Source organism: Zonotrichia leucophrys, chromosome 18, assembly GCF_028769735.1.
Source record: "Zonotrichia leucophrys gambelii isolate GWCS_2022_RI chromosome 18, RI_Zleu_2.0, whole genome shotgun sequence".
Taxonomy (NCBI): Eukaryota; Metazoa; Chordata; class Aves; order Passeriformes; family Passerellidae; genus Zonotrichia; species Zonotrichia leucophrys.
In genome coordinates, this window is record NC_088187.1 from 2,578,787 (window position 1) to 2,594,727 (window position 15,941).

The window sequence follows — 15,941 nt, forward strand, 5'->3', positions numbered from 1 at the left end:
CAGGAAAGGTGCCCAGGCACCCCTGCACCACTGCCACCAGGGAAAGCCATTGGGTGTAACAGGGCCTGACACGATAAGGATCCTGACACGATAAGCTCTGCTCTCCAGCCAGACCAGGAATAGCACCTGGAGTACCCAAGGGTTTGGGACAAGCCTCGCTCGGTAGCAGCAGCGAAGAGGAGGACAGTCCTCCTCTGTAAAGGGGGCATGCTGCCTGGCACAAAGGCACATCCAACATTATTACAAAATAACTAACAGATTGCTAAAAAGGAGCAACTTCCCCCCCAAACAACTACAGACCTGCTGGTGTTGGGAGAAGCAGAAATCCCAGCAGGTCATAAAAGGAGGGCGGATGTTTCTGCAGAGGACAGGGACACAGAGCGCCGGTGGCAACGGCTAACAAATCACAGGAGAGATATTAAACCTCACGCTTTGAGGCTTAAGCTGATACAGCTACTAGGGATTAGGAGGAAATTCAAGGGGGAGAGAAGGAGCGATTTATCCCACATCTGCCTGCTACAGTCTCACAGCACGTGGAGCAACATCGCCCTTGTCCTGCCAAACTGGATGGTGGCAGCAGCATCTGAGGGCTGGCACAGCTCTTGAGAAAACCTTAACATGCTTTGTGCTGCTGGGGTGCAGTGGTGAGAGGCTCCAACACAGGCGTGGAGATAAAGCCAAGCCCCCTCTGCAAGCTTTGCTAGCATTTAACGACTAGTTAGGTCATGACCCAAACACAGCCATGTCCCATGAGTCCACCTTAGTCCTTAATATCGAAGGTCTGGAAAACACCAACATAGCTGGTGAAATGGGGCGAGTGGCTGACCGAACCTCCTCAAGGCAGCAGCTGAACCCCAGCGGGGCTTTGCTCCCTGTCCTTGAGAGTTTCACACCAGTTTGCTCAGCTGCTGCCCTTTCTTTGTACTTTGCATACGTTTAAACAAAAACCTTCACCACTCCCTTGAGGAAGGCAAACAGTGAGTCCAGCTCCCATCGCCTTTCACAGCTCCTCCAGCCCCCGCTATCACAGGGGCTCCCCCTCTCCCAGCATCACCCCGGCATCCCCCATCCCCTGTCCCTGGATCCTGCATTCAGGGATGGGGACACCCAAACTTTGCCGGGCACTGTCCAGCTCCAGAAGATCCCTGGCCAGAGGGGCTCTGCCTGTCACCTCCCCCGGGAGCCCCAGCCCCTCGCTGCTGGCCCTGGTGCATTGTTGGCGAGGGCAGCCGCCCAGGGACGTGATTGATCGCGGGGGAGAGAGGCCAAAGCCGTGATGGGTCGTTTAACAATTTCAATTAAACTCTGCAACGCTCCCGAGGCGGAGGGGAGGGGAGAGGGAGAAGGAAAATAAAAAGCGGGATGTTTCCATTGCCAGGGAGCCTCAGCAAAGCGCGGCTGGCCCGGCAGGAGCAGCCCGGCTCTCCCAGAGCAGAACCCCCTCCCTGGCTGCAGCAGTGACCACGGCGTCGCGCCGTCCCCTTCCCGCAGGCAGGACAGCTGCCCTCGCCTGCCCTTTCCCTCCTGGCTCCTGCCCCCAAAAATCCCGTCCCTGCCCGCCCCGGCACCTCGGAACGAGAGGTGCTGTGACCCACTTGTGCGGGGAGAGGCTGCGCACGGAGAATATTAAACGTGTCCCTGAAGTTCCCGCTGCCGGGACTGGCGCTTGGATTTTGCTTACGTGCGGTGACTTTTTTAGGCACAGGAAGCCCCAGAGGGCTGATCACAGCGATCGAGCTCCCAATCCACTGAGACAGCAGAAGGACTCTTAGAGGGATTTAAAAAAATATATAATAAAAAAAAATAAAAATCAGCATCTCAGCCTGTCATATGGAAAAGGCACTTTAATGAGCAGCAAAGGCAGCAAATGCTTGGCTCACATGGCATCGGTGAGAAAAGGGAAAGGGAACCATAAGGGACGGGGAGCAGCGGTGCCCTCCATGCCAGGGATGAGCCTCCAGCACCAGGCAAGCCCCAGAGCTGGGCAAGCACAGGAGCCCCACTGAGGGCTTGCAGCACTGGCCTTGGGGGGGTCAGGGGGTTTTGGCCCCTCCTTATAAAGGAATAAAATGAAAACAAGCCGAGGGAGCTGCTGATGCCGCTGCAGCGGGGGAGTTAAACACAAATGTTCACGTGGGTGCCCCACGGCTGCAGGGAGGGGAAGACTCCAGAGAGAAAACAGACAGGATTGAACTGTGAGAGAGTTACTGGAGGGTACAGGAGGAAACAAGTGTGATTTCACCCCTCTGGGTGTGCAGGAGGAGGAGAGCCATGAGCACCCCAGCCTGCACACACTGCCTGGCCATGGGACACCAGATATGGGCACGGGGCTGCGTCAGCCAGCAGGACACTCATGTCCTGGCATTATTTATTGCCTTGGGGGTGTCCTTCAAGCCATCCACATGGACAGACTGCTCTTGTTCAGCTCAGGGACCCTGTACAGGCACAGTCCCTGAGCAGCAGAGGCAATAGCACTCAGTACCTTCACCCAGGGAAGGGGCACCAGATGCCCCTGTTCTGGGGAGGAGGTGGCTCCCAGCCCTTCTGAAAGCCCAGCAGTTGAGATTTGCAAAGTTCTGGCCCAGTCAAAGCTTTCCAGTAGATGACCCAGGGGAGTTGATCCCCTCCTCACTTTTATAATCCTCAGCCTAACTCGGGTTTCTTCGTGCCAGTCTCTCTGCTCTGAGCTGCTCCTAAGAAGCCTCCTCCTGCCTGAGTTTCCTCTCTCCCTCCTCCGGACAGCTTATTCCCCTTCAGCTTTCCCACCCACCCCCATGAGACCCCCCACCATGAGCAGCAGCCTTGGCAGAGGTATCCGCACTCCCCCAGCCTGGGCAGCCAGGGTGCACCTTCCCCCAGCCAGACATGGCATCGAGAGCCTTTTTATTTACTTTTCCCAGTTTCTTTCTCTTGGTCTGTCAGGAGAAACGACCAGGAGCTCAGCTCTGTACACAGGCTCCGTGGCAGTGGCCAGGATCTCATCCACCTTTCCACCCTCCCCATCTCCTCCAGATGCTGTGCAGCATCTGCAGGACCCCAGTGCCCTTGGGGACCCCCCTGAGCCCTCTGCTCACTCCAAGCTCTGCTTGCTGCTGACCTTTCTGAGAGCACAGGCAAGGAAACAGCCCTGCTGAAGGGTTAAACATTACCAGACTGAAATTCAAGGCTTGACGATTGGTTCCAGTCGACTGGCTGGGATGATAATTTTTCACAAGATAAATACGGCTGGGAGCGAGCAGCAACCGCTAAAGACCCTTTGTAGCAGCGTCCCCCCAAAGCGGTTCACTTCCCCCGCCACGGCTGCTTCCCTTCACCCATCCCTGCTCAGTGGCCCACACTGCAGGGCCCCGGGCCCAAGGGGAGCCCCAGCTGAGCTGTAGGATTGCTTACAGCCCAGTCATTCATCCGCGCGGGCTGTGCTTGCGCTCCCGCCGCCGGCCGCAGCATAACTCCTGTGCCGGGGGTCAGAGCCAGCACTGACTCGCACCCCGGCACTGGCAGGAGTGCCCAGCCAGGGGGAGGGAGCCCAGGGCTCTCTGCCCAGGTACTCACTGCTCTTGGACGCCTTGATCTTGGCCACCAGCTTCTGCACTCCAGGTACGTCCCCGTTCTTCACGGCCTGGATCAGCTCCTGCTCGCGCCCCATCGCAGGCAGGTGGGAGCAGCGGCAACGTAGAAACCCTCAGATCCCAGAGGTTTATAAAGCCATGGGAATAAACCCCTAATTCCTCAAAACACACTTTGATGAGAGATGAAATCCAGGAGGAAAGACACTTTACAATCCCACAGGGCATAAAAACCAGAGGGAAGAAGTCTTTCTGTTAAGGGCAGAAGTCCCTTTCTGCATCAGGAGGAGCAGGACCCATATGGGGTTTGGTTGGAGAACATGCAATCAGTTAAAACAAAAATTACTTCAGTGCTCGGGGACAGGCTCCCAGCAGCACAAGAGCTCTGTGAGACAAAGCCAGGCAGCTCGGGGCAGGGTGTCCAGCGCTGGCAGCATTGGGATGCCCTCAGCCTCTCACAGCACTCCTGGAGCCAGAGGTGGTGTGCTTTGCTCCCTTCAGCAGGCTCTGCTGCGTTGACGAGTCCCTAATTCATCCCAAAGGGATTACGGGCTCGTTGCCATCTGGAAGTTATAGATCCTCCCTCTCTGGTGCTCATTAGCCCCTTCGTTTCGGCATTCCTCTCGGTGACGGCACTGCAGGCACGCTGGGGAGCCCCGTGCGCGGCCGAGCCCCGGCACGGCAGCCCGGGACCTGCGGAGGGAAGAGCAGAGTCAGCCCCCAAAGGCCATTTACCTCCCGGCTCCGTCGCGACAGCTTTTGTATCCGTGCTGAAGAACGAATACTTTGACTATATTTAGTCCTGGAGGGACTTGGCTCATCCTTATGTTAAACTTAGAGGGAAGAACCTGTGGAGGAAACCTCCCTGTGGAGGGAGCGGCCCCCGGAGCGGGACAGGGCACAGCCCCTTCCCTGCCCTGCCGGGGCCAGACACACACCACGGCCTCCCCGAGGGCAGCACACGGGGCTCGGGGCACACGACGTCTCCCCCTCTCCTTTCCCGGTGGCAGCACACCAGGAATGGAGCTGGGAAGGTTTAGCCAAATCTCTCTGCAGCCCATGGGAGTGGGGCAGCCTGCCTTGCACTCTTCTCCTGCGCAAGGATAAACCCTCACCCTCCAAACTTCCCGGGACATGCCCTGGGACCCAAGACACTTCTTCACCAGTTCAGGAGCTCTCTCTGGCCCCAGTGAGGAGCTGGGTGTAATTCAGCAAGACAGCTGTGCTCAGAACAGGAGCAAAGCCATATCCTGGCCAGCCAGGGTACCCTGGAGAGGGCACAGGGTCCTGCAGCAGCAGTTCACATGTCCCAGCCTGTGCTCCCACACTGCACCCGGGCTGCCCAAACTGTGTGGCAAGAAAATCTCTCCTAGTTCAGGGCCATGAATCTGGCAGGCTGCTCCGACACCGGGGAGGAGCGTGCGTGCAGGAGAGCAGGGAGCACACACCGTGCCAGCTGCGAGGCCATCGCCAGATCACCCCACAACTTTCCCTCTGCCATCCAGAAGGGATCAGAACCAGCTGACGGCTCGGTGCAGTCTCCCTTCCTAGAGCGCTCGCCCTCCACAGTTTATGTAACAGCGGGTGTTGCTTCCTCCAAGCAATCGAGGTCACTGTTCAGAGCATGGAAATCACAGGCGAGACAAGGCAACAGTGACAGGTCCTGTTGGGGTGGGGGCAAAACCAGAAGGAGAATCCCATGGCACAGCATTGCCCAGCCGGGAGCTGCAGCTCCGCACAAACACGGACCCCTCACGGCTTCCCCGTGTTCCTGCACTCCCCAGGGTGCAGCAGCACACGGCAGACGAAAAGATGATCCTCAGGTACTGCCTTGGCTTGTGGAACAAGGGGCTGTGTGATTCCCACACCAGGCTGGGGGTTCTCCCCCCACCCACACTCATTCAGCTGATGAATCCCTCGGCACCGAAGCTGGTTCCCCTCGGGGTCAGCTGCCACCTCCCCTCGTCCTGGGGCACCTGCACACGCTTATCTACCTTACAACAAAGTTTCAGCCACTTGACTCACACTAACCTCTCGCTGCAAACAAATCCCCTCCCGAAGCCTCCTGTGTCGTCGCACCGTCTTCAGAACTATTTCGTTTAACCCTGTGCACTGCATCCAAGTCTGTGCTGCTCCTTAAGAGCGCTCACAAGAAGCGAACGTGAGGCGGTGAGACGACTTTGGATTTGAAAAGTCTGCCCGCTCTCTTGGGAAACAGCCCCGGTGCTGCTGCCTGGGCTCCCGGCACACGCGGGGCTCAGCGGGCAACTCGGAGGGACCGAGAGCTCCGAGCGCCGACCTGCACCTCCTCAGCCTCCCCCGAGAGGAGCAGCGAAGGTAAAATTCGAGAAACTCTCAAAGCTGGAAAAGCAACAGCAAAACATCCCTCCCACACGAGCAGAGCTGAGCCTGCAGCCCAGGAATCCACCTGGAGAACCAAAGTATCCCAAACATTCCCGCAGCCAACGGCAGCGCCGGGGGGAAAAAAGGAGGGAGAAGAGGGGGAAAAAACCCCAAACAAACCCGAACCAGTTACGTAAGTGGCGGAGGAAAGATGCAAAGGAGCTGCACGCACCCGGCCGGGTCCCGAGGGGCGGTGGGGGCAGCGCGGTTCCCCCGGGAGCCTCCAGCCCCCCTCGCTGCCCGCCCGGCCGCGCCCCCGCCTCCCCCGCCCCGAGACCCCCGCGCGGGGCGGCTCCTTCCCCCGCAGCTCGGGGGGTTTCTGCCCCCACCGAGGCCAGTTGTTCCGCGGCTCCTGGGGCGAGCAGCTCCGCCGGCCCCACTCACCTGGCGGCGCTCCCAGCCCGCCGCACCGGGGCGAACCGAACCGCGCCGGAGCGAACCGACGGCACCGCGGCGGAGCCGCCCGCGCCGTGCGGAGCCGCTCCGGAGCGCGGGGCACCGAGCAGCGCCGAGCCCGGCCCGGCCCGGCCGCAACTTCCCGAGCCGCGCTGGGCGGGAGCGGGGCCGGTACCGGAGCGCAGCCGCGGGTCCCGGCTCGCAGGCGGCGCGGCACTCGGCAAAGTCCCGCTCGGGCCGGCCCCGTCCCGGCAGGAAATCCCTCCCCGGCCCGGCCTGATTGGAAAAGCCCGGCGGGTTGTGCGGCGGGGCCGGGCCGGGGCGGCTGTCACTCACCGTGATGCGGCGTCGAGCGGGGCAGGGGCCGCGCCGCCCATCCCGCCGCACCGGCACCGCTCCGCCCCCGCTCGGGGCTGCCCCGCGCTCCCGGGCACCGACTCGCTCTGAAGGGGGTCCGGCTGGACGCGCAGCGCGGGCCGGGACCGGCGATGGGGAGCGGCACCGGCGTGGTACGCGACCGACCCGGTGCTCCGGGACCGCCGGGGTTCGGGACCGAGCTGGTGGGAGATTCCCCATTCGCGATCCAGGACTGAGCCGGTGGTTCGGGAGCGGCTCCTTTGGGAATCCTCCATCCTCCTCAATCCAGCTCCGAGACGGTGTTCTGGGCTGGCATCGTACGGGACCGACCCAGTGCTTGATCCGGGATTGGTCCGGTGCTACAGGACGGGCCTGGGAGAGAGGTCCCCCATCGTGGATCCAGGAGCAGCACGGTGCTCTGGGAACCAGCGCTCCCCCCTTTCAGCCCCTGCCCTCCCCCTCAGCCCCTTTGCCCGGCCCCTTTGGCAGGGGGGCTGCATAATGCCACTGATGGCACCCATGGGACCAAAATCCACCGATCCCCAGCTGTCCAAACCCCAAATTAATCCTACTCTCACAAAGCGCTAAAACCACCAAAAATCACCCATTTCTGCCAATCTTCAGCAGAAGCAGCAGAGGCAAGTGCTCCCTCGAGCACAGTTATTTTAAAACAAGAGATTGCCTAATAAAGCTGGACAGTTTTTTGTTGCATGATACCGCTGGATTATCATCAACTAATCAGATTAAAAACACACGGAGGCTTTGGTTTTATTCACTAAATGGCCAGCCCACGGCTCCCTGGGGGAGTTGCAATGATCCCACACCTCTTCTAACCAGGCCCCCGAGACATTTCACCAACTGATGGTTTCATGAGCAACCCCAATGAGGGGGATCCTTGGCAAGGAGGGGGGACTGACGTCTCCAGACACACCCTGTCTTTTCAGCTCGGGAATAAAGAGATTATTATGCACATCTAATTATAAATGTCAACATTTTATGGCTGCTATGCTGAAGCACGAAGCTCTAAGTAGCCCTGCTAGAAAGGGCTGTGAAGTGAAAGGTCTTGTTATTCCTCCTCTGAGTTTTTCCAGAGCTTGTAAAGCGCAGTGACATTTATAATAATCCCCTGAATTTATATGGCACCTTTAGTCCTTCTAAGGATCTTAATTAAGCTTTGCAGCTCCCTGAGCAGAGTAAACCCACTTTGCAAAAGAGGAGCCCAGCTCCTGTTTGGTACAAAATGTGTGTCCCATTTCGGGCAGGGGAAGGACTTTTTCACCCCAACGACCTTCAGCACACGCTGTTACACCGCAGTGAGGGCACAGCACCCTGACATCCCCAGCCAAAGGCTGTGCTGCTGCAGCCACACTCGTGTGGCTAAAGCTGGGTAACTCAAACAAATCTCAGGTGTCACACAAGCCTTTGCAATGGAGGGTGTCATTGGAGGGGTTTGCTAGAAATCAACAATTTCTAGTGCAGCCTTCAAACATTTAACCACATGTCGGCAGTCCTGGCACTGCACCAGTGCCTTCCCTCCATGGCCCTGCCTGCAGGGAGTGCTGCTGGGAGGAGCAGGCAGCAGCCCCATTTCCCCCATGAATCCCAGTTTTCCAGCCACCCTTGAAGGTGGCACAGCTGGTTGGTGACACCAGCACAAAGAGCTGCCAGTGCCTTCAGCCGTGCCCACCTTGCAGAGCTGACAGACCCCCCCATGACATTTATTCCCCTGTGCCTGCAGGTGTGACAGCATCGAGTTCTGACTGCAGAGAAAATCCCTTAACAATTCACCCCCTTCTATGCACCAGTTCAAGATGTTTTAGAGTCTAGGGGGTTTCAAGGTGCAGGCGCGGGTGTGTGGGCAGCTCTGCCCGCAGCCTCTGCAGAAAGGTGCCCAAGGCAGCGCTGACCTGTGTTCCCCACTTTGTGTGAGGGGCTGGGGGCTCCAGCCGGGCCGGGCTGCTCAGCCCTGCGGGGCCCCGGTTCCTCTTGCAGCTCCTCAGGTCGATGTTGCCATCTAGAGGTCCCTGCTACGGCGATCGCCTCCTTGTAAAGTACTGGGAAGGAGGTTGTTGGGGTTTTTTCAAATTCAATGCAACAATTCAAAGCAGTTTTGTTAGGCTAGCCCATGTCTTGGGTGGCTGCAGCTCATCCTGGCTTGTCTCACAGGCCCTGCAGCTGTGCAAACCCTTCCTCTCTACTCTGGCATTATTTTGAGATGGGGTAAAACACTCAAAGCTGTGCATTTGCTGCCTGGCATGGAAGCAGCCACCCTGGCAGAAGCAATACACACAGTGGTGTCCACAGCAGCTTCATGGCCAGCGCTGGCTCCAGGTGAGGTTGTGACAAACACGGCTCCAAATTTTGGAGTGCAAGACTCCCAGTCCCAAATCTCACCCATGAAAACCAAACTTGGAAGTTCATGGCCATTTCACCCTCTCTGCATGGGCAGGAGGTCTGCAAAGGCCCACACCAGACATCCAAAACATTTAAAGTATGTTATGAACCAGCTGGATGGAAATACACTTCTCCCCTTTCAGCAGTGGCTCAGGCTTCTCTTTCTCTTTTCCTTTTTAAAAAACCAGTGCTGGTTTTTAAAAGTGTGCCCACCTTGAGCCCAGGCCTTGCTGCAATCCCAGGGCTGCATCTCAGACAAGGGAGCAAGGGCAGTTTGGTGCCCATGGCAAGGGTCCATTCCCTGGATGGGCGTGCAGACAGCACTGCCCAAACACTCCCAGTTCAGGGTCAGCACAGGGCTGGTGTCTGGCACCTGCACAAGGGCAGCACCACCATGGCCACAGAGGCTGTGCTGGACCACAGGATCTGTCCTGCAGAGAGGAGGGTGCAGGCTGAGGATGAAGCAGGGTGAGGAAGGGCCTCTCCTGCACCAAATCAGGCCATGACAGAAAGCAGGTTATTGCCCAGATTTAAAGCCACCCACAGGAGCCCTTCCTGCAGCTCCTGACATTTATTCACACATCACCTGGCTCCCTGAGCACCAAGGGGTGATGGGTGCCCCGCTGCTGGGCTTTGCTCGTGTCCTTAAGCAGCCCAGCAAGTCTCAGTCTCATTCCTGATCCTCAGAAGTCACATCCTGTCCCCATGGAGCCTTTCCTGCACAGGCATCCATCTCCTCCCACATTTCATCCAGGCCAGGCATTTCTCACCCTGCTCAGCACTCCCCCTCGCAGGCACCAGCGTGAAGGGCAAAGCGAGAGCAGCACAGAGGATCTGCACACAAAGGTGCTTACGTGGGTATTTACTCCACTGCCTCTTACACACCCTCCTGGCAAGAGCTGCTGCTGGAAGCAGTCCAAGGAGATGAATTAGGGAGCTTGATCAAGAGAGAGATGCACTGCCCACAAGGAGGAGGAAGAGGATCACAGCTCCCTCCCAGGGACCAGGCTCTGGCAGGCAGAGCTTTGGGCTGGTTTGGCCCCAGACGCCTCCTGCCACGCCACAGCACAGGAGGGCTTCAGTGCCAGGATGCATCCCAGACCCAAGCCAGAACTTGGACACAGCTCCATGAACCCATGCCCTGTGAAAGTGAACATCAGCCTTGGTGTGAAATGCAGCAGTGACTGCCCTTAGCAGAGCTGGTGGGACCTGAGGGTGGCAAAGAGCTTCAGAAACCCACCCAGAGTCAGCTCTCAGACAGGTAGCAGGGCCTGGTGGGTTAGGAAGCTCTGCTCTGGTAGTATCTTTTGCAACAAATAGTTTCCCCCCACAAAAGTAATCAGGTCACCAACACCTTGCTGGCAGTCCAGCTCTGAGCTCCCTTGAAAAGCAGCTCCTCAGCCCTGGCTGGAAGATGTGCAAGCCAGGAGTTACAGCTTGCACCAGCCCCTGCCCTGGCACAGCAAACCCAAATCCTGCCCCTGAATCCCTGTGGGAACTTGGGCAGGTGCTGGCATGGGGCTCCTTCCCACGTGCCAGCTCCTGGCTCCTGCTGGACTCACCCCTCCAGGTACACGTGAGCTGCTGCTCGCACTGTCCTCCTCGCCCTGCCTTCCTCTTCTGTCCCCCTCCAGCCTCCCTGTGCTGACAGCCACTTCTTTCTGCTCTTGTGCCTTTCTTTTCTCTCTGTCTCCCTTGCTTAGTCCCTTACTCAGGAAATTAAAGATAATCCTCCCTTTTTTTGCAGCCGGATTCCCTGTTTAACATTCGCTGCATGTGCTTGCACTGATTCAAAATGGGATTAGACTTTCTGTTGCTTTGATGTCATTTGGGCTTTGCACTTAAGGCAGAGGGGGGAAAGAAAATGTCTGTTAACAAACCTCTTGGATTCCACCCACCCACTTGCATCCATCCTGGAAATGAAGGTCAGGCACATTTACCTGCAGAAACTGAGCCCCTTCTAGGATTGATGTGGGGGGAATAAACCAACTCACAACTGCAGCACCGCACTCACAGCCTGTGGACCTTATTCCCTGGAAACACCCAAATTTCGCTCTGGCTCCGTTATCATCCAGCTGCGTGGAGGCTGAATGGCTCCCATGAGGAGGGAGGTGTCATTAATCATCAGAAAACCACAACTCGTTGGCTGTCAGTGGATACTGCAGCCTCCAGCTGCCGTGCAGCAGGAGCGCGCGGGCCACCGGCATCGCTCCAAGGCATCGGGGCCGGGAATGCCCGCAGGAATACCCTGAGCTGCCCCTGAGCTGCTGCTGCAGGGTGGCTGTGCTGCAAATCCACATCCTGGGCCGTGACGTCTGTGCAGAGGCACGGTCCATAACTTTCCAGGGCATTTCCCTCTGCTTCCTCAGGCCTGAACTTCTCCCCCTTTGGAAGATAAGGGTTTGGGGTTGTTCTTACTGCTGGTCCTTCCAATGCCGGTACGAAGCAGATGAAGAACATTTTTCTCATGTTGCCTGAAAACATTTTGCTTTGCTTCCAAGACACCACTCCTCAAATCCGTGATGTCCAAAGTGGCACAGTTCACACACAGCTGGAACAAAATCTCACACTAGAAAAGTGCCTTTCACAAGGGATTCTGCAGAGCCATGGCCAGGGCTGGGACGTGACAGTGGATCCTATTCCTGCTTATCCAGGAGAGTCCACGGTCTCCAGAGACTCACAGGTGGCTTCTGCTGCCTGATGCTCCTTTTCCATTCCCACCAGAGCTTCCCTTCACAGGCAGCTGTGTCTCCTCTGGGTAACAGGCAGATCTGGGGGCTGCATAACTGGAGATGTTCCAATGTCCCTGAAACCATCCCAGGACCTCTGCACATTGTTTAGAAGAGCAGCTCCAAGGATGAGCACAATCCAGCCCTGACCAGAACACACCTCACAGCCCTGAGCCCCTAGGGAGGAGGGCTCAGCCAGCACCAGCAGAGCAGAAGTGGGGACACACCTGGGCAATGCTGGGGCTCTGGCAGCTGTAATCCCTGTCACCCACACCACATTGCTGTGCTGCAGCCCTGACTGGCACTGCCACCACGCTGGGCTTCCTTCAGGACTGCCCAGGGACTCAGGACATGCCTCTGCCAGCAGCACAGTGTCTAATCCATTTTGCCTGGTGCACACACACAGACTTGATTAATGTCTGCAATGAGCTCCATCCATCATCAGGGAGTAAAGGAGATTAAGTGTGCAGCACGCCTGCCTTGCGTTGATCCCATTCTCCAGGCCTCCTGATTAATGCCGAGGCCGCCTTATCTGCCAGGCCAGGAAACACGAGGATCCGGTTTGCCTGGGGATGGAGGGAAGCTGTGGGAGCTCAGGAGCAGACAGGGCAGTGCCAGCACAGCCACAGCTCACTCTGCCATCGGGGCCATGCTGCTCCCCACGCTGCCAGCCCTGCTCCCCATCCCTATTGATCCCTCCATCCCCACTGCTCCTCTCCTCCTCCTCCTCCTGGCCCTTCCCAGCCGTGCTGACAGGAAGGAGAGCAGCAATTGGAGCGCTGATGCATCCATGCAGGAATGCATGGAAACCAAAGTCTGGGGCTCCATTTTCCCTCGATGGGTCAGCAGGGAAGATGTCATTCCCCATCCATAGAGGGAATTCAGATTTGGAGGCCTGGAATAACCCAGGCAAATCCCGTGCTGGGGTGGGGGCGAGGCTGCAGCTGACCAGGGCTGTGAGAGGCTCGGCCGAGCCCTTCCCGGGAGGATGTGTGTGTTTAGTGGATGCAGGGAATTAGCGGTGCCATCTGGATGGGCTCCAGCTCCTGCCCCTGGCTCGCTGCTGATGCTTCATTAACAGCTCCCTCCTCTCAGCTCTGTCTCCTCGGCTTCTGCTGTGATCAGCTGGGCTGCAGTTTTGTTGTCTTGGGTTTTTTCCAAGTGGAAATTATTTCTCATTTCTTTTAACAATCAGGACGGAGAGAAAGAGACAGGAGAGGAAGGAATTTCTAGGAGATGAAAGGGCAGGATTAAGGACACGGCTTTCACTTTGTTATCCCTCTAGTGTGGCTAAGAAATTCCTTTCAGAAGAAGACTTTAATTAACTATGATTTCTGATGGGAATAAATCCTGGACCTAGAGATAGGTCTGGCTTCTTGGGTCTGCTGACAACCTCAGCTGCAACCTCAGCAGCCCAGATCTGTACACACACACATGGTGTTACACAAAACTTAGCACATTTAAAATTGCTTTGCAAAGGCACTGACTGCCACCCCAGTCTGGAAAATAAGGATCAGAGGAAAACCCCCCAGGCATTAGCAGGCCACTGTGCACGGGGCCAGTGGAACGATGATCTGAGTGCGCTGAACCATGGGGCTATGGTGGCTCAAGATGTGGGAAGGGGCCTTTGCACAGAGTAATAACCCAGGGCAGGAGGCAGTAGAAATATCTCTGTTGCCTTCCAGACCAACAGCCCTTCTCACACACCAGGAAAAATCAGAGGGAGAGGAGAGAAAGACACCCAGTGGCAAACTGGGACATTTAGAAAGCATCACAGTGATGTATTTGCATCTTCCACTGCCGCAAAACCTCCAGGAACTGAGTCAATCAAAAATAACATTTGGGGCTGATTTTATCCAGATGAACTCTCTCCAAGTATTTTAAGGCAACCAGCAAAATGGCCAGCTTCTGCTTTGTTTAACCCTTCTCCTGGAACCTGCTCTGATTCTGAAAGAATGCACCATTGGAGAAAGCATCTTTTCTGTGAGCCTGGATGTGGTACCAGGCCTGTCATCCCCAGCATCGCCCTGGTCACCTCCCTGTGCCCTTACTCTGTCCTGACTCATTCAGTGCTCCTGCAGCTCAACTTTCTGTGCAGATCTGGACATGAAAGATGAAGAATCCGTGCAGGTTTCCAGAGGAAGCCTCACCTCCAGTTTACACAACAACTCCTGCCAGGGAAACATCTCAGCAGGTCCCTCTGAGAGCCACATTTACCTTTTTCTGAGCCATGTTAAACAGGGAGCTCACACTGAACCCACATCCTGCTCCTCTCCCATCTTTCCAGCTAATGAACTCCCAGCTGATAACAAATGCTGGCTGCTGCTGCTGGAGCATCTGCCTCTGCCCGTGTTCAACAGCCCAAGAGGCAAAGAGCTTTACTGATTATTGTTTTCATAAGTGAGCATCATTTTACTTTTTCATTATCATTTTAAAAGGTTCCCACCTCTTCCACTGCCCTGAGCCACTGCCTCCAAGCCCAGCAGATGCCACTGTGCCCTGCAGTGGCACAGGGAACATATGGTTGTTTTCCCTGGGGGGAAGTGGAGAGGAAAGGAACATCTGGCTGCTCCAGCAACCCAGCAGTGAGGTGAGCAGAGCTTTTCCTGCAGGGGCCTGCAGGTTTGTGTCAGGAGGGTTTCCCATCCCATGCTACCACTGCTAACAGCCCCCTTGACACAAGGCTTCAGTCTCACTTGGCATTTAATGCCTTATTAATTTTACAGATTTTGTGCTTGTTCACATCTTCTGCAAACTAAAAATTTCCTGTGACACGCTGTATCAAATGTTTTACTGGACTTCAGGTAGATTTAAAAAACCAACTATTACTGCTTTCTTCCCCCCCTGCCCCTTCTCAGGACTAGGCAGCAGGATTGCAGTCTCTGGTTATAAAACACCACTTTTTTATTAGCTTTGTCACAAATCCTTACACTTGGATTTGCAATTTCATGTGACAGCTCTTTCCAGACTTTGAATGGAGTTTATCTCGTTTCCCTGACTTGAACCTCTCAGGATTTTCCCTTTTGCTTCATCTTGGATCTGTAATTTCCATTTCCATTTCCAAGCTTAACAACATCCTAATTCTCATTGAAAAGAAGGATGGCACAGCACTCATTTTGGGTTGGGCAGACACCAATTCTTGATCATCAACTCTCCACATCAAGCCTCCTTTCTGTCTCCTCTTGAGCTCCATGAACAGTTATCCACAAGCCACAGATCCAAGCCAAAACTTTCTTCCCCTCAGTTCAGACTCAGGAGGAATTCAGGTTCCAGCTGCCTTCTCCTTGTGCTAATGCCTGCTCTTGTAAAAGGGAATCAGTGACTAACAACAAATACATACCCTGAGGCAGGATTTGTCTCCCTGAGGGCTGTTCCTGTCCAACGTCAAGATGTGCTGGCAGCTTCTTATCTCAGACAAGGACACGGGGATCTGCCCATTTCACCAAGCCCACATCCACATCCCTGAGCTCAGCACATGGGCTGACCCTGCCCTGGAGCCCCACAGCCTCTCGCAGGGCAAGTCCTGCTTAGCCCCTTGTTATTTTTGGCTGTGCCTTTGTCTCTGGGATCCTCTAACCTTTAGCAATGAAAACAAAACCACAGAAGGTGCTGCCCTGGCCTTTGGCTCGCTGAGAGCAGTGGGATGGGCAAAGGCTGAGGGCTTAAACCTCAAATTAGCAGTGTGGGACTGGAATGAGCCAGGCAGCTCGGACCTGTCATTTCAAGGGCAGGAACCAGGAGGGAGAGAGGAGGTCATCATCTGGTTTCAGATAAATGCCCACTTTGTGTTAACTAATTAGAAATCCAGCACAGATAACAGAAGAGCTTAGGCGATCATTTAGCTGAAGAATTCCTATAAAGCCACATGTGGCTATTGAGCAGCTGAGAAAGAGAGTTCACCTGCTGCTTTCATTAGAGATGCTCATGTCTAAGAGAAAGCAGAGCCTGGGAGTTGGGAAATCAGGAGTTTGCTCATGGCTCAGGCTCCTTGTTCATTAATAGCAGCTCAGGGCAGAACTGAATCACACTGTAGCACCGACCTGAATCAAATATGGCACCAAGGCAACATCAGCTTCTTTCCAACCTGCCAGACCAT

At 55.9% G+C, this 15,941-nt stretch overlaps 1 protein-coding gene across 7 annotated transcripts in view; it reads right to left on the minus strand.

Moving 5' to 3' along the window:
* CASKIN2 (CASK interacting protein 2) overlaps positions 1 to 15,941 on the minus strand; it is a 77,258-nt gene that overhangs the window by 26,889 nt on the left and 34,428 nt on the right. For 5 of the 7 annotated variants that reach the window (XM_064728580.1, XM_064728582.1, XM_064728581.1 and 2 more), the window contains exons 1-2: positions 6,354 to 6,569; positions 3,553 to 4,259 (exon numbers count right to left, since the gene is read on the minus strand). In XM_064728580.1, the coding sequence (XP_064584650.1) occupies positions 3,553 to 3,646 (94 nt within the window). In that variant the 5' untranslated portion in view covers positions 3,647 to 4,259; positions 6,354 to 6,569. Of the gene's footprint in view, positions 1 to 3,552; positions 4,260 to 5,597; positions 5,927 to 6,353; positions 6,570 to 15,941 lie in introns of those variants that run through there. The other 2 variants (XM_064728578.1, XM_064728577.1) reach the window with 2 other exon arrangements.